A 19,394-nucleotide genomic window follows, 5' to 3' on the forward strand; every position below is an offset into this window, starting at 1 on the left:
AGCTACCAAATCCTTTCCTAATTCCTTCAACTGCATTTAATTATTTTTCTTTGAGCTCCTAGAGCATTTTGTCCATACCTCAAATCCTGTTTTTTACCACAATCCTACTTTATATTGTTTTTTCCCTATTAAAATAAAAAATCCCAGAATAAAGAATGATGGTTTATTCATCCCTGTACCCCTGTGAAGGACCTAGCACAGTTTTTCACTAAAAGTACTGAATTTTTTTTTTTGCATTTAATTATTATGTATTATATAAAATGTCTCCTTAAAAAATTGCTTCTAAATGGAAGGAGAAGATGGCGGCTTAGTAAGACGCGTGGGTCTTAGTTTCTTCTCCAGGACAGCTACTAGGGGAGTACAAACGATACAGAACAGCTCCCAAAGCCACAACAGAGATAAAAAAGACAGCGTACCCCATCCTGGAACGGTTGGCTGGCTGAGAGAAGCCGCTCGGGTGGGATCGCCGAGGGGCGCGGGCTTCACCGGGCGGGGCGGCAAGCGGCCGGAGTCACTCCCTTCCCCCTTCCCGGGCCGGCTGGGAGAATTGGAGAGGCGGTCCCCTGAAACCGCGGCGGCTGGCGCCCACACCACGCACGGCCCCCCAGACCAACTGAGAGAATTGGATCGGAAATCCCCAGGCCGTGGAGAACGGTGATGGGTGGGGGAGGCCCCTTCCAAACCCGTGACTCCCCGGGAACGTGCACTCTCCCGGGTGGGCCGCTGTGGCCGGCGCCCTCCCGCCACGCTTGTCGCCCCGGGCCGACTAGGAAATTCGGACGGGTGCTTTCCCGGGCTGCGGTGGCCAGCGACCCTCCCCGCGTTCGGACCCCGGGCCGGCTCACACTCTTCCAAGCCGCTTCGGCTAGCGAACCTCCCGGACGGCGAGAGTTTTTCAAAGTTAAAGGTCCCACAGCACCTTTTACTGGTGGGACCCGCAGACAAACGTGTGCCACGAGCGCCACCTACTGGGCAGGATAAGAAAAACAGAACCCAGAGATTTCACAGAAAAATCTTCCAAACTTTTGGATCCAATACCCAGGGAAATCTGTCTAAATGCGCAGACGCCAACAGAAGATAACGGATCACGCTCAAATAATTGAAAATATGGCCCAGTCAAAGGAACAAACCAATAGTTCAAATGAGATACAGGAGCTGAGACAACTAATGCTGAATATACGAACAGAAATGGAAAACCTCTTCAAAAACGAAATCGATAAATTGAGGGAGGACATGAAGAAGACATGGGCTGAACATAAAGAAGAAATAGAAAAACTGAAAAAACAAATCACAGAACTTATGGAAGTGAAGGACAAAGTAGAAAAGATAGAAAAAACAATGGATACCTACAATGATAGATTCAAAGAGACAGAAGATAGAATTAGTGATTTGGAGGATGGAACATCTGAATTCCAAAAACAAACAGAAACTATTGGGAAAAGAATGGAAAAATTTGAACAGGGTATCAGGGAACTCAAGGACAATATGAAGCGCACAAATATACGTGTTGTGGGTGTCCCAGAAGGAGAAGAGAAGGGAAAAGGAGGAGAAAAACTAATGGAAGAAATTTTCACTGAAAATTTCCCAACTCTTATGAAAGACCTAAAATTACAGATCCAAGAAGTGCAGCGCACCCCAAAGAGAATAGACCCAAATAGGCATTCTCCAAGACACTTACTAGTTAGAATGTCAGAGGTCAAAGAGAAAGAGAGGATCTTGAAAGCAGCAAGAGAAAAAATTGTTTCTAGATTCCACATACTGTATAATCAAGAAAGATGAAACACCCAGAAATTAAGACAATTAAAAGCCACAGTCAAACAAATTTATCTCTGCTAAATTAAGACTACTCCTGTGATGAAAGGAAGAGATTATCATCTTCCTGCCTCAGATTCTAAAGAGTGGTGGCCCAGAAAACAAATTCTAAGGAATAAGGATATAAAAATCAGTACTGAATAAATATTACCATCATTTAAAAACACTTCATACAGTGATTTACATCAACATGGATTCAGGCACGTTTTGACCACTTGAGAATTTTTTTCAGATACCTACTGCCATTAGCAGAGTTCTATAGTTCAACATAGTTTTTAATCACTGTTTTTAGAGATCAAGTATTTTTATAGTTAAAAGACAAAATAATCAAGAAGTAGCAAGTTAAAAAAATCCACTAGCAAATTAATAAAAGCACTGGCAGTATTCATCTTCAGACAATTCACCCACAAAATAAAATCCAATTTTGGAAGGTTAGCTCTTTTAGTATATTAATCTTAAATATAAATTTCAAAATGGACATGGTACATCATCCATACCCATTTTTCATGTTTCCCCAACTCAATGTTTCAGCCCAAACTGCAAGAACTTGAAATTTAATTGAACAAAAATTACAGCTTATGTATCAAGAGAACACTACAAAGTGTCCTCATGACTACTGTGGGTGCAAACATTTAACATGGTACTTCTCTCAACACAGCCTACCCAACACCAAAATGAAATGTCTACTTAAAAAATATCTACTACTTCCACGAAAGGAAAAATTGATATTTATTATAAACTTCTGTAATGCTTCAGAAATATAAGCAAATATTTGATCAAATGAACAGTGGAAATTTTTGTTGAGTCCTCAGGCTGAGCATATTAATATCATAGAAAATTTACATAACTATATTCAAACAGAATTTCAGTTGAAGTTATTTTCAGCTCACAATTACAAAACATATGTTAAAAATCCCACTAGTTTCTTCACAACAATCTGATAAGAGCTGGAACTGATATACTTCAATGGTAATTTCTATAAGAGTTCTGCTAAAACAAAACAAATCATGTAAAACTGAAACGGAAGACAAATAATGCTGGTAAGTCTTGATATGGACTGCAGCTGTAGAATTGTTTAAACTGAAAGCTTATAAATACTCTGTTTGGGGTTAGCACTGTGTAAACTTTCAGTTATCAATGTGAACCCTTCCATGGAATTCTCTGGTGACCCAGCATCATTTTGAGTCCCTTCTCCTTGTTACCTGTATGTAAAGGTTAAGAAATGCATAAACACATACAAAGAGAAACGGTTTTTTGGAATAATATCTCACTTTTGATTACCAGCTCCTAATAATTTTCTTATATTATGAGTAGGTATAACAAAAGATTGTGTTCCTTTTTATATTTTCATGTAAAGTCTCAAGGAAACAACCAAAATATAAGCTGTATCCAGTACTTCTTCACCTTAAAAAGACTGATTAAATCATTTGGGATCTTACATGTATTTTATATTTCTCTACTTGAAAAGCTTTTTAAATAAAAAGCTTTTCTTTTTACTGTTTCATTTACCTAGGATTCTAAGTTACATGAAAAACCAAGAAGACTTCCCATCAAATTAGACATTATACATATATTATAAAATATTGAAAATTAAATAAAATAAAAAGTTAAATATATGAGCACACAGATTTTAGGAACTAAAGGCATTAATAGAACACAGAAAATTGCTAAAATAAAATTCTAGATTTTTTTAAAACAATAAACTCTATTATCTGAAAGCCAATCAACTTACTCCTTCAGTGGCTGTTAAAATAGTTGTATTTGTCTCAAAGTTTCTAAACACTACAAATAAGGTGGTTTCCCTCAAAAGTCTATATGACTAATATCCAATATATCATTTTTCACAAATCTAAAAGAAAAGTATTTCAAAATGCAAAATGCAAAGGATATATATCAACTCTACTGGTATACCATAAAATCTAGTCAATAGAAGCAAAGAGAATATAAAGAGGATATATTCTGTAGTTTGGGGAGGTAATGGTAGGAAAAGAGGAATTAAGTATTTATTTGGGAAAACTATAATAAAATATTCAGAACATAGAAACTGGAAAGAAGAGGGCATACTTAAACTACAGCAGGGCATACTTCTGGTCTTTAATAGCACTCTCTATGTCTTGGCATGTATGGAACAAATTAAAAAAAAAAAGGAAGATCATGAATACAGCGGTGATTTTAAAAAAAAAGGAAGATCATGAATGCAGAGGTCTAGTGACTAGCAAAAGTAAAGTCAAATTTTCTGAGACCATGGATAGTGTTTTTTGTTTTTCCAAAAAGCTGCTCTTTTTGGCAATGCGTTCTATGGCCAACAAAGGTAAAATCATCCCTACACACTGAGTTCTACTGAGTACCTAAAAAAGAACTGAAATAGGAAATATTTGTTACATAGTATTATCAAGTAATTATAAAAAAAATACAGAAATACTCTAACATTGTAGATTATAAAGCAATTTATCTTAAAAATAAAAACAATGAAATGATTACCATACAATATTGAATTTTCTGTTTAGGCTCATTTCATTCTGCTAATTAGGATGGGCCACACGAATGATAATCTTATTTCAACTCTAAATAAAACACAGAGTACAAGACTGAAGGAGCAAAATACAGCAATGGGTATATTCTAGCTGTTCATTTAACTTTCAACTTTCTGGAATGGGTATATTCTAGCTGTCCAATTAACCTTCAACTTTCTGCTGCTTTAATTTATTCTTGCCACAATATAGTTTCCTATTTCAGAAGGAAAAGACTTTCTAGTTTTTTGGAGATAAACAGCTTACAAAGTGGCAATTGATGCCTTAGGGACAAGCAAATACAAAATACAGGGCACAAAATTTCCCCAAATACAAAAAAGGTTTAAAAGGATCCATTCATTTCTACTTTGAGAGAAAATATGTAGAAGAAATAAACAACAAAGCCAAGAACAAAAAATGCCTGACACCAAAACAGGTAAAAGTCTTCTAAATGTCTAGTAACCACAGAGACTTGATAAATGAGAATTTTTTCTAGTTAAAGCTTCAAAAAAAAAGAAACCAAAAACATAATAAAGCAATAATCTACAGTTGATATTCTTTTTTATTTTGTAATTTATTCAATTGCCCTAAAGTCACTAACCTTTATTTTATTATCTGTTTTGGCTCAGGTTTAAAACATTTCCCTCACATTGGATATCTGATATAACTCATTATATTCTTCAAGTTTAATTTTTTACCAGATTCATTATTTATTATAATTATGGCCTCCACAGAAGTCTTGACATAGGCAGTGATTTGTCTATTCTCATTCATAGCAAACTGAAATCATAAATTTTCTAAAAGAATGTCAATTTCTTCACCAAATTAATATATGAAATCTTCAAGATGGATTTAATTTGTGCCACTTAATAACAACTTTTTCTGGATTTGTAACTGTCTCTTTCCACTGGTTCACTGCTTCAGTGTTATTACTGTCTTCACTTATGCAAATCTGAAAAAGAAGAGAACAAACATTTAACTTGACACAATACAGGCCTACCTAGTTTTATTGGTTTTGCTTTATAACACTTTGTAAACATTGCAGTTTTTACAAATTGAAGTGTTTTGGCAACCCTGAGTTAAGCAAGTCTATTGGAATCATTTTTCAAACTGCACATGCTCAGTTCGTGTCTATGTCACATTTTGTTAATTCTCACAATATTACAAAATTTTTCATTATTATATCTGTTATTGTGATCTGTTGTGAGTGATCTTTGATATTAATATATTTTAATAGTTTTAGGGCACGATGAACCACAACCATAAAAGACAGCAAACTTAATTGATTAATGTTCTGTGTGTTCTGACTGCTCCACCAATCTGCTATTCCCCCATCTCTCTTCCTCTCCTCTCTCTGGAGGGAGATACACAACAATATATAATATATAACAATATTGAAATCAGGTGTGTTAATAACCCTGCAAGTCTCAAGTGAAAATAAGAGTTGCATATCTCTTAGTTTAAATCAAAAGCTAGAAATTATTACTCTTAGTGAGGAAGGCATATTGAAAGCTGAGATAGGCCAAAAGCTAGGCATCTTGCACCAAACAGTTAGCCAAGTTGTGTATGCAAAGGAAACATTCTTGAAGGAAATTAAAAGTGCTACTCCAGTGACAGGTGAATTATAAGAAAGTGAAAGAGCCTTACTGCTGATACGAAAATAAGTTTTAAGATCAAACCAGCTACTACATTCCTTTAAGCCAAAACCTAATTCAGAGCAAGGCCTTAACTCTTCAAATCTATGAAGGCTGAGAGAGGTGAGGAAACTGCAGAAGAAAAGCTTGAAGCTAGCAGAGGTTGGTTCATGAGGTTTAAGAATAGAAGCTGTCTCAAAAAAATCAAAGTGCAAGGTGAAGATGCAAGTGTTGACATAGAAGCTATGGCACGTTATCCAGAAGATATAGACATTTGATAAATGTCTATACTAACTAACAGATTTTCATACTAACTAACAGATTTTCAATGTACACAAAACAGCTTAGTATTAGAAGAAGATATCATCCAGGACTTTCATAACTGCAGAGAAATCAATGCCTGGCTTCAAAGCTTCAAAGCACAGGCTGACTCTTGTGTTAAGGGGTAATACAGCTGGTGTCTTTAAGTTGAAGCCAATGCTCATTTTTACCATTCAAAAAATCCTTGGGCCCTGAAAAATTATGCTAAATCTACTCTGCCTGTGCTTTGCACATGGAACAACACAAGGTGACAACCAACTCCACAGAAAAAAAAACTTCCTTAAAAAATATTACTGCTCGTTGGCAAAATGCTTGGTCAACCAAGAGCTCTGATGATGATATATGATGAGATCAATTTTGTTTTCATACCTGCAAACACAAAATTCATTCTGCAGCCCATGGATCAAGGAGTCATTTCAACTTTTAAGCCTTATTAGTTAAGAAATACACTTTGTAAGGTTATAGCTGCTATGGAGAATGAGGGGCACATATGGAACCAGAAGGAAAGATAGACGATAAAGACAGAAATGGTATCATCTAGGAATGCCTAGAGTGTACAATGATAGCAACTAAATGTACAAACTAAAAAAATGTTTTTGGATGAGGAAGAACAAAGCAATGTCATTATTCCAGGGTGTTGAAAATAGAGAGTCATTCATATTTTAAAACCAACTTCTGAGTAAGACTAAAGCAAGAAATGTTTATTTGGTACAAAATTTATATATTGACTAGTGCATTTCCTAATTTAACTTACAGGGACAGTTTAACTGAACACCATAAGTACATGGAACCTTGAATAGGGCATGAGATTTTGTAGGTTTGTCCAGTTTAGTGTAATGCTCAGATATATCCCAGAGTGATCTGAACAGTGAATAAAGGGGTATTTGCAAAGTCCCCTTGGGGGAATGGGAAAAAAGGGGGAAAATTCAACCTCCCAATCTGGAGAATTCCTGATATTCTTATAAGCAGTGGGGACAACCAAATCAATAGCCAGGCCCTCAATCTTGGGATTTATTCCCATGAAACTTATCCCCACAAAGGTTAGGCTAAGGCTACTTAAAATTAAGTCTAAGAGTCACCACCAGAGAACCTCTTTCGGTGCTCAGATGTGGACTCTCTCTCTCTGCCAACATGGCACGCGAACTCACTGACCTCTCTATGTGGACATGACTCCCGGGGAGGGGTAAACCTCCATGGCAACGTGGGACAGGAATCCTAGAATGAGCTGGGACTCAGCATCATGGGATTGAGAAAACCTTCTTGATCGAAAGGGGGAAGAGAGAAATGAGAGAAAATAAAGTGTCAATGGCTGAGAGATTTCAAACAGAGTCAAGAGGTTATCCTAGAGGTTATTCTTACACATTATATAGATACCCTTTTTTAGTTTATGGTGTACTAGAGTGGCTAGAAGGAAGTGCCTGAAACTGTAGGAGCTGCATTCCAGTAGCCATGTTTCTTGTAGATGATTGTATAATAATATAGCTTTGATGATGTGACTGTGTGATTGTGAAAGCCTTGTGTCTGATGCTCCTTTTATCTACAGTATGGACAGATGAGTAAAAAATATGGTTTAGAAACAAATAATAGGGGCACAAAGGTTAAAATAAATTGAGTAGATTGAAATACTAGGGGTCAATGAAAGGGAGTGGTAAGGGGTATGGCATGTTCGAGTTTTTTCTTTTTTCCTTATTTTGCTGGGGAGATATAAATGTTCAAAATAATGATCAAGGTGATGAAGACACAACTATGTGATGACATTGTGAGCCATTGATTGTAACCATGTCAAGAATGTTTGTATGTCTGTTCATTGCTTATAATAAAAATACTTGAAAAAAAATAGAGGGGATAAGGTGTATGGTGTGTATGAGTTTTTTTTCTTTTTATTTCTTTTTCTGTAGTGATGCAAATGTTCTAAAAAATGATCATGATGATGAATACAAAACTATGTGATAATACTGAGTCACTGATTGTACATCATGTATGGAATGTGTGTGCAAAGATCTCTCAATGAAAATATATTTTTTTAAATACAATGTTCCCATATACCCCCCTACTGCTGACACTTTGCATTGTTGTGGTCCCTTTGTTACAACTGATAAAGGAATATTAAAATATTACTGTTAATAAGGTCCATATTTGCATTAGGTGTATTTTTCCCATATACCACCCTATTATTAACACCTTGTAATAGTGGCATTTTTTATAATTCATGAAAGTGCATTCTTATATTTGTACTATTAACCAGTCACATCCTTAACAGGGTTCACTATGTTATACAGTCTGATGTTTTATCCTTTCACTTTCCTTTTAGTAACATACAAGACCCAAAGCTTCCCTTTTCAACCACATTCACAAACATGTCAGTGCTATTAATTATACTCAGAATAATGTAGTTCTATCACCACTATCCATTCCCAAACATTTGTAATCAAACAGAAATTCTTCATAAATTAAGCATAAGCTTCCTATTCTTTACCCCAGTCTATCTTCCAGTAACTTGTGTGCTAGATTATGAGTTTGCTTATTATATCATATTAGAAAGATCATACAATATTTGTCCTTTTGTGTCTGGGTTATTTCATTCAACATAATGTACTCGAGGTTCATCCATGTCATTGCATGCATCAGGACTTCCTTCTTAAAAGCTGAATAATATTCCATAGTATGCATATACCACATTTTATTCATTCATCAGTTGATGGACACATGGGCTGCTTCCATTTTTTGGAAATTATGAATAATGCTGCCATGAACAATGGTGTGCAAAAATCTGTTTGAATTCCAGCTTTCAATTTTTTTAAGTATAGACCTACCAGTGGGACAGTCGGTTTATATGATAGTTCTATACTAAGCTTCCTGAGGAACCACTAAACTGTCTTCCACAGTAGCTGCATCATTTTACATTTCCACCAGCAGTGAACGGGTCTTTTATTTCTCCACATCTTCTCCAATATATGTAGTTTTCTGCTTTTTAATAGTGGTTATTCTAGTAGGTGGGAAATGATACCTCGCTGTGGTTTTGACTTGTGTTTCCCTAATAGCTAATAATGTTGAACATGGCTTCATGTTATTTGGCCCTTTGTATTTCCTCTATAGAAAAATGTGTGTTCAAGTCTTTTCCCCTTTTTTTAAACTGGGTTCTTTGTCTTTTTATTGTTGAGTTATAGGATTTCTTTATATATTCTGGATATTAAACCCTTTTCAGAAATGTGGTTGCCAAATATGTTCTGCCATTAAGTAGGCTGCCTTTTCACTTTCTTGACAAAGTCCTCTGAAGCACAAAAATTTCTAACTTTGAGGAGTTCCCACTTCTCTGTTTTTACTTTGTTGCTTGTGCTTTGGATATAAAGTCTAAGAAACTATTGTCTAAAGATGCTACCCTACATTTTCTTGTAGGAGTTTTATGGTCCTGGCTCTTATGATTAAGTCTTTGATCTGTTCTGAGTTAACTTTTGTCTAAGTTGTGAAATAGGGGTCCTCTTTCATTCTTTTGGGTATGGATATCCAGTTTTCCCAGCACTGTTTATTGAAGCAACTATTCTTTCCCAATTGAGTGGACTTGAAAGCCCTGTAAAATATTAATTGGCCACAGATGTGAGGGTTATCTAAACTCTCAATTAGATTTCATTCTTCAATATATCTATACATGCATCAGTACCATATTGTTTTGACCTCTGTAGCTTTGTAATGCGCCTAAAGTCAGAATGTGTGTCCTCTAACTTCATTCTTCTTTTTCAAGATGTTTCTGACTATTTGGGACCTTTTATCCCTTTCAAATAAATTTGATAATTGCTTTTTCCATTTCTGCAAAACAGACCATTGTAATTTTGATAGGGATTGCACCAAATCTGTAAATCAATTTGAGTAGAACTGAAATCTTAACAATATTTAGTCTGTCAATCAATCCATGAACACAGAATGTCCTTCCATACATTTAGGTCTTCTTTTATTCTTTTTAGCAATGTTTTATAGTTTTCTGTGTACAAGTCCTTTACATACTTGGCTGAGTTTAATCCTGAATATCTGATTCTTTTACCAGCTATTGCAAATGGAAATGCTTTCTTGATTTCTTCCTCAGATTGCTCATTACTAGTGTATAGAAAACCTTTGATCTTTGTGCGTTGGTCTTGTATTCCCCCATTTTGCTAAATTCATTTATTAGCTCTAGTAGCACTGCTCTAGATTACTGGGGGACTTTCATATATAAAATCAAGTCATCTGCAAATAGTAAAAGTTTTACTTCTTTTCCAGTTTGGATGCCTTTTATTTCTTTTTCTTGCCTTACTAATCTAGCTAGAATTTCTAATACAATGTTGAATAACAGTGGTCACAGTGGACATCCTTGCCTTGTTTCAAATCTTAGAAGGAAAGCTTTCCATCTTCAACACTGAGTATGATGTGAGCTGTGGACTTTTCATATATGCCCTTTATCATGTTGAGGAAGTTTCCTTTTATTTTATTTTTTGAACTGTTTTCTCAAGAAAGGATGCTAGGTTTTGCAAATGCTTTTACTGCATCATCTGAGGTGATCATGTGGTCCTTCTCCTTCAATCCTTTAATATGTTATATTACATTATTTGATTTTCTGGTGTGTAACCACCATTGCATAATTGGGATAAACCCCACTTGATCATGGTGTATAATTTTTTCAGTGTGCTGTTGGATCTGATTTGCAAGAATTTTGTTTAGGATTTCTGCACCTATGTTCACTAGAAAAGTTGGTCTGCAATTTTGCTTTCTTGTAGTATCTTTATCTGGCCTGGTCTTGAGGCAATGTAGGCCTCATAGAATGTGTTAGATAGTGTTCCCTCCTCTTCAATTTTTTGGAAGAGTTTGAGCAGGGTTGATATTGATTCTTCTTGGAATGACTAGTAGAATTCCCTTGTGAAGCCATCTGATCCAAGTTTTTCCTTGTTGAGAAGGTTTTGATGACTAATCTCTTTATTTAGAATTAGTCTGTGAGGACTTCTATTTCTTCGAGCATCAGTGTAGATTGTGTGTTTCTAGGAATTTGTACATTTCTAATTTGTTGGCATACAGAGCTGTTCAAAGTATTCTCTTATGATCTTTTTTATTTCTGCAGGGTTAGCAGTAATGTCCCCCCTCTCATTTCTGACTTTATTTATTTACATTTTCTCTTTTTTGTTTGTCAGTCTAGCTAAGGTTTTACCAACTTTATTGATCCACTCAAAGAACAATTTTTGTTTTGTTAGTTCTATTTTTTAAATTCTCAGTTTCATTTATTTCTGCTGCAATCTTTATTTCTTTTCTTCTGCTTACTTTGGGATTAGTTTGCTGTTATTTTTCTAGTTCCTCCAGGTACGTAGTTAGGTCTCCGCTTTTAGCTCTTTCTTACTTCTTAATGAAGGTGTTTAAGGCTATAAACTTTCCTCTCAGCACTGCCTTCACAGCATCCCATACATTTTGATATGTCACCTTCTTGCTTTCATTTGTCTTGAGATATTTTCTGATTTCTTTTGCAATGTCTTCTTTGATCCACTGATTAAGATTGTGTTGTTTAATCTCCATATATTTCTGAATTTTCCAGTTTTCTGCCTGTTACCGATTTTCAGCTTCATTCCATCATGATTAGAGAAAGGGCTTTGTATAATTTCAATCTTTTAAAATTTATTGAGACTTATTTTGAGACCCAACATATAGTCTTCCTGGAGAATGATCCATGAGCACTTGAGGAGAATGTATATCCTGCTATTCTGGGCTACAATGTTCTGTATATCACTACCATAGTATTCAAGTTCTCTGTTTTCTTACTGATTGTCTGTCTAGATATTCTATACATATTGATGAGAGTTGTGTATTAAAGTCTCCGTCTATTATTGTACAGATGTCTATCACTCCCTTCAGATTTGCCAGTGTTTGCCTTACGTATTTTGGGGCATCCTGCTTAGGTAAACAAATATTTCTGATTGTTATTTCTTCTTGGTGGATTGCTCCTTTTATTAATGCATAGTATGCTTCTTTGTCTCTTATGTCAATTTTGCATTTTAAGTCTTTTTTGTCTGATATTAATATAGCTCTTTTTGAGTTACTGTTTGCATAGAATATCTTCTTCCAATCTTTCACTTTCAACCTATTTGTGTCCTTGGGTTTAAGGTGAGTCTCTTGTAGACAGCATATAGATGGATCATACTTTTTACCCATCCTGCCAGTCTGTGTCTTTTGACTGGGGAGTTTAATCCATTAATATTCACTGTTATTGCTGTAAAAGCAGTGCTTACTTTACACATTTCATCCTTTGATTTTTATATTGCATATCATATTTTTGTCTCTTTTATTACCTTTTTAGTTATTTTTTCTGATAATCTTCATTACTACACTCTCCCCCAAGCCTCCCTCTCTTGTCTTTTCCTTTCAGCCTGCAGAACTCCCTTTAGTATTTCTTGTAAGGAAGGTCTCTTTTTTACAAACTCTCTCAATTTCTGCTTGTGAATACTTTAACTCTCCCTCATTTTTGAAGGACAGTTTTTCCAGACAAAGAATCTGTGGCTGGCAGTCTTTGACTTTTAGTACCTTAGGAATATCACACTACTGCCTTCTTGCCTCCATGGTTTCTGAGGAGAACAGCACAGTCTCAGTTTGCTACAGCTGCAATATACCAGAAATGGATTGGCTTTTTTACACAGGGAATTTATTAAGTTACAAGTTACAATTGTAAGGCTTTGAAAATGTCCAAATTAAAGCACCAACAAAAGGATACCTTCACTCAAGAAAGGCCAATTGCATCCAGGGTTTCTCTATCTCATGAGATGGCACATGGTGATGTCAGCTGTCCTCCTCTCCTGGCATCTGGTTTCAAATGGCTCTCTGAGGTCCTGTGGGTCCTTCTAGCATTTTTTTCTACACCTCCAAGTGTCTGTGTCTATTTTCTGTGCTGACTCTAAGCTTTATGTTTTCTGCCTTTTATTCTCTTCATAGAGGGCTCCAATAAAAGGATTAAAACCCATCCTGAATGGGTGGGTTCACATCTCCAAGGAAACAAATAAATCAAAGATCCCTACCCATAACAGGTCTTTCCCCAGAAGACTGGATTAAAAGAACATGGCTTTTCTGGGGGTACATAACAGTTTCAAACCAGCACAAGCACTTAATCTTATAATGGTCCCCTTGTATGTGACAGATCACTTTTCTTTTGCATCTTTCAGAAATCTCTATCTTTGGCATTTGACAGTTCCATTAATATGTGTCTCAAGGTAGGTCTATTAAGATTTATTCTGTTTGGTATATGTTGTATTTCTTGGACATGTATACTTACGTCTTTCATAAGAGTTGGGAAATTTTTAGCCATTATTTTGTCTAATATTCTTTCTACCCCTTTAATTTTCCCTTCCCCTTCTGTGACACCCAAGACATGTACATTTGTGCACTTCATGCTGTAATTCAATTCTCTGAGACTCTGGTCATTTTTTTCCATTCTTTTCTCTATCTGTTCTTCTGTCTCTAAGATTTCAATTGTCTTATCTTCTAGTTCACTGATTCTTTCTTCTACCTATTCAAATCTGCTGTTGTACGCCTCTAGTATGTTTTTTATAATTTTAATACAATTTTATTGCTATTATATATTCACACATGATGAAATCATCCAAAGTATAGAATTAATGGTTCACATTATCATCATATAGCTGTGCATTTGTCATCACAATTGACTTTATTTTCTTTTCTGTGAGAAATAACATATATATAAAAAACAAATTCAAAGCACACCACAACAATTAGTTGTAGAAGATTTCAGAGTTTGGTATGGGTTGCAATACCACAATTTTAGATTTTTACTACTAGCTGCTTCAAGACATTGGAGACTAAAAGAAATATCAATATCATGACTCAGCAATCATACTCATTTGTTAAACCCTACCTTCTCTGTATAACTCCACCTTCTCCTTTGTTCTTTCCTTTCACTCTTTAAGGATATTTGGGGTATGCCCATTCTAACTTTTTCTGGTTGAAAGAGGTTGTTGATATTATGGGATAGGGGGATAGAACTAGTTGATGTTCTAGAGAGCTTGGCCCTTCTGCATTTCAGGACTTATCTGGTCTAGGGACTCATCTGGAAGTTGTAGGTTTCTGGAAAATAATCCCAGTGTATGGAACCTTTGTGGATCTCATATAATGCCCTAGGTGTTCTTTAGAGCTGACAGGAATGGTTTTGTTGGGACCTGGCAAACTATGATAGATAGCAATGTCAAGGAAGATACCAAAAAGCCATTTTTGATGGCTCCCTGAAGCTGTGCTTTCCTTGCCAGCCCAGCAGACAGCTCTCTTCAGCAAATTGTTCCCCACAGCCTTAAGGAGGCCCTACATCTTTAAACCTCCACAGCCTTCACCCCTGTTGGGAGTAGGATTTAAACAATGGCTGGGGTAGTCCCTGTCCAATGCAGGCTAAAACAGTAGCTCAGAGCCAGAACCCAGCAATCTAAATTCGCCAATAAAAGCTGTGATCAGTACACAGCTTTAACGCCACCCTCTCCCCACTTCTTGGGGAAGAGGGCTTCCACACCTCTCTGATTAAAATTTGATTGGTAAAGAATGTATATTTTTAAGCACCTTTTAAATTAAATATAAGTGCAATTTAAATTTAGTTTAATTGAAATGTAATAAATGGTCATTGTTAATCCACAGTAAATAATTTCATAGCACCTATCACATATAACTTTAGATAATGTATGTGAATAAAACTTGGAAAACTGTAAAGTAAATGCAAGACATCAACAATGGCTACATATCATGGAAGCAAGATGGACAAGGAATTAGAAGATTTGAATTCCCACTTCAGCTCTAACACTAATAAATGCTGTTACCTTGGAATTAATTTTTCTGAACCTCAGTTTCTAATTCTTTTAAATAAAGAAATTGGAGCACGTCATTGGTTTCCAAAAAATTTTCCCTTTCTTTCTTGGTTTTTAGAACTTTTCCTTCAAATAAAATCTTACAAGGAACCCTAATATATAAAGCAGATAAAATGACAGCTTTGTTTGATACCAAAAAAATGGAATCACCATAGAAGTTATCTTGAAAATCATCTCAAGTAAATGTCCTATTCCATTCATACATGATGACTGAGGCTTACTGATACAGAAAAACTAATTGAACTGACAGCATAGGCCATATGGCTTTTAAAAACATGCTAGTTTATATACTCTCTTGAATGAAGAACAACAAAAAATGATAGCATTTTTAATAAGTATTCTAGGTAAAATATATGAACAAGTGAGCCAAAAAGTTATCAATCTTTGAATATTCACAAATATTTTCAGGATTTTATGCAGACTGGTAATAACATCTTGATGTTGTTAGGTGCAAGCTTTTTTACCCTAATAATGGAGAGTTTGGAATTTAAATGTGATTCAAACAATTGTGATTAAAATAAAAGATAATGGACAGCTATGACTAACCCACTCAGAGTAAAGAAAGGAAATACAAAAAGAAAAGAGTCTGATAGGATTGACAAATTGTCAAGTAGTTCTATGTTAATTGCTAAAAAATTTTAGATTCATCCAGACAGCAGTTCTGACTATCTAAAGAATATCGCAACCAAGGTTAAAATTGATGTTTTCTAGGAATACAAATCTAATAACATCCAGTTACTAATAAACAGTATCCACATGAAACATTAATACTGAAGATGATGACACAGAATAAAATAAGTGTGATATCTAAGACTTAGATTTTATTTAAATATTTATATTCCCTCTTTCCACAAGAACTAGTCATGGTACTGAAAAACTGACCTTTCTTATGATTTTTAAAATGGAAAAACTCAGAAAAAAGTATAATTGAAGATAGGAAGCCTGACAGCTTAGAAATTCCAACTATTTGCATTAAAGTAAAAAGTCTCACAATATTTGATTTTGTGGCAACATAATTTTAATTTGTGATGCTGAAAAATATTACTGTTCAACTTTGGTTGTATCCTGTATTCCCTTTGTTAACAAACTGTTTAAGTGTTTATTTTTCTTTATGTGCACATAAAAAACAAAAAGAAGAAATTCAAGATAAAAAAGTCATTACTAACCTGGCCCACAAAGTGCTTTCTTCTTACAGAGCTTCGACTATAAAGCTTAATGAGAAAAATAATTTCTTTTTCATTCTGTATAAGTGGAAAAATCATAGTCTCTCCCCACTTTACTCTTCCTTTGGAGGCCTTCAGTAAGCGTGTTTTCTTCTTATAAATCAAATCTCCTGAGCTAAACATTGCCACCTTCACAAAAAAACCTAAACAAAAAATTTTGACAAATAAAAATGCATTTAAAATCCACATAAAGATATATATCTATGGATCATATTTAACTAAAAAATACAAAATCCCCTTTTAAAGGTCTGTGAGCTACTGCCATGACAGAAAACATTTCTAGTAAACATAATTTTACCATATTTTACAAATAACTACACAGTAACCTCAAATGAATTTAATCTTCCTCTGACCTGAATGTCATTAAAGGCAGAAATATAGGCATAAATAACAATCTGGTAGCAATGAAATGCACATTAAAAAGGATTACACAAAAGAGAAGTGTCAACTCTGAACAGTTGGCTGTACTTATTTCACATAAATAAAATTCTTTGCTTGAGATTCCAGAAGTGAAACATATATCCACTAGAGAAAATCTATTATTTTAATAAATTTGTGATTCAGAGCTTCCAATAACAATGAAATAGCTTATATTAGATTAATCCTCTAATAGATAACAATACATACTCTAGGCAAAACATAAAAAACAACTGTTGAAAGCATTACAGAAAGACCAAAAGCAAGCAGAAGCTAACGGGGAGTCAACCCTTAAAAGAATGGGAATTCACTGGGTAAATTTCGGGTTTATATAACTTTTCACCTATGTGTACTCCCCACTCTGACAGATACGCAGTGCCTACAGCTCAAACAGAAAGTGCAGTCTGACAAACTTGAGGTGTCAGATGATGGAGCTGGGACTACCAGGGTAAAACCAAAAGTGAGGAGGGAAATCCCAGAAAGGAGTGAGCTGCAAAGCAAGGACTGAATTACAACCATGTTATTTGCAGTACAGAGATCATTTGTAATCCGGATTAGCAATTTCAATTAAGGGAAGACAGCTGTTAATGTAATAAACTGAAGTTGCAGATTTTATTGTCGTTTCCTAGAATTAACCCCATGTATCGTGGTGATCTATTCTTCTAGTGCTAAGTTGGATTATATTCGCTTATTTTTTATTTTAGAATTTTTTCTACTTTGTACATACATGATATTAATCTACAGTTATCTTTTGTTGCGCTATCCTTTCTGTTTTGATGTCCACAATATCCTAACCTCAAAAAATTACTTTTTCCATCTTTTTTTCATGCTCTGGAACGTATATAGAATAGCAATTACATATTCCTTGAAAGTCTGGTAGAATTTGCAGTAAAATCATGTTGGCCTGGTGCTATTATTAAAGACATTTCTTTACTTTTTCAAGGTTATTGTTTTATTCAAATTTTATCCCTTTTCTGGACTGACTTGCAAGTATTTTTTCCTTAGAAAATCATTTCTTATGTATTGAATCCAAGTAGATTAATATAAAATGATAAATGGCATTATCTTATATATTATTAAATCTCTTCTGAATTTGAAACATCATCTTCCTTGTTCAGAATATCATTCATGTTCTACTTTTTTTGGCTTGATCCAACCTGCCACACGTTTGTCTGTTTATTAATGATCCTTCCAAAGAATAAACTTTGGCCTTACTGATTATATCTTTTCTTTTTGTCTCCATATTATCAATGTCAACTTTAGCTTTAATTACTTACTTCTTTTCTTTGTCAAATTTTTTTTAGCTTCTTGAATTGAGTATTTGATTTCATTTATTTTTAGTTTTTCCAGATACAATGGACATCCATTGCTTTTGCTTACTCCCAGATATTTTCTCTTCTAGTAGGAAAAAGGAGTACTCCTATCCTTTTGTTAGCCCTTTTGTTAGGATTCACCTCAAAATTCTATGACCCCAGGTCTAGGGGTAGTTATGTGAACCAGGATTAGACAACCAAATCACAACTCCTGGCCATAGCAACTGGTTGAGGTGTATGGTCTATGCCATACCAATCAAAGTTAATTTTGAAGACTTTTGCTATAAATATACATCAAAATTTGAAACAGAGTTGGCTCAAAGCCTTCCACAATGATTCTAGGTTTGTTAATTTCTATTTATAGAAAATTTAATAAATTTTAATTTAATACTCTGTTGTTAGGTACATAAAAATTTGGGATGTAGCATCTTGGTACATGTACTTAATCAAAGAAAAATATCTTTATTCAGTTTAATCATTTCTTGCCTTGAATTTTACTTTGTCTAAATACAAAATTACCACACCTGCTTTTATTTACTATTCATTTTCTAGTATATACTGGAGCAATCCTTTATTTTGAACATGTCATTTTGCCTTTAGCATTTGTGACAATAACTAATAATTGCCACCACAATCCATTTTCTCCTTCTTCTTAGGTTAAATCTTCTGACTTAACTCTTGCCCTGCTAAAACTGAAAACAAATAACAAAATGAAAAGCAACATGTTACTATAACTGGAATATAATAGAAGATAAATTGAACATAGAGCCAGATAGAGTGGTCTACTTGAATAAGTAGTAGTCACAGGACCTTTTCAAGAAGGTATGCTAAATCAGCAGAGATTTTGAAGTGATTTAAAGAAAACAGCAAGTATCAATATAAAGAAGTAGGATTAAGAAGCTTGTAAAATGATGAACACATTAGCCTAGATTTTATCCTAATTCTTTATTGAAATGACTCTCACAAAAGTTACCAATTAATCTCTTGTTTCCAAATGCAAAGATCATGTTCCTACATTTCTTTTTACTTAATACTTTACCACTGTTGTGGCTCTCTTTCCTATCATTCCAACACGTTTTCTCTCTTTCATTTTGTCCTTACAGTGGGCTTTCCCTCAGGCATAAGAACTGAATCTTGTTCCTTAGCCTCCTTTCTCAGAAAACACATCTTCCAGTAGCTCAATTTCAACTACCATTTCTATGTGAACTATTTCCAAATACTCAATTCAAGGACTGCCTCCTAGAGATTTACATTTAGAAATTCTGCCACCACAACAATCTAGCCATCTATGACCCCTCTC

General features: G+C 34.8%; 1 protein-coding gene across 6 annotated transcripts in view; it reads right to left on the bottom strand.

Moving 5' to 3' along the window:
• Nucleotides 1-2,523: 2,523 nt before the first annotated feature.
• Nucleotides 2,524-19,394, bottom strand: part of TC2N (tandem C2 domains, nuclear) — a 60,029-nt gene continuing 43,158 nt past the window's right edge. For all 6 annotated transcript variants that reach the window (XM_077123372.1, XM_077123367.1, XM_077123371.1 and 3 more), the window contains 2 exons: nucleotides 16,308-16,507; nucleotides 2,524-5,274 (listed from right to left, as the gene is read on the bottom strand). In XM_077123372.1, coding sequence (XP_076979487.1) covers nucleotides 5,164-5,274; nucleotides 16,308-16,507 — 311 coding nt within the window. In that variant the 3' untranslated portion in view covers nucleotides 2,524-5,163. The remainder of the gene's footprint in view (nucleotides 5,275-16,307; nucleotides 16,508-19,394) is intronic.

The sequence above is a fragment of the Tamandua tetradactyla genome, chromosome 12, assembly GCF_023851605.1.
Source record: "Tamandua tetradactyla isolate mTamTet1 chromosome 12, mTamTet1.pri, whole genome shotgun sequence".
Classification (NCBI taxonomy): domain Eukaryota; kingdom Metazoa; phylum Chordata; class Mammalia; order Pilosa; family Myrmecophagidae; genus Tamandua; species Tamandua tetradactyla.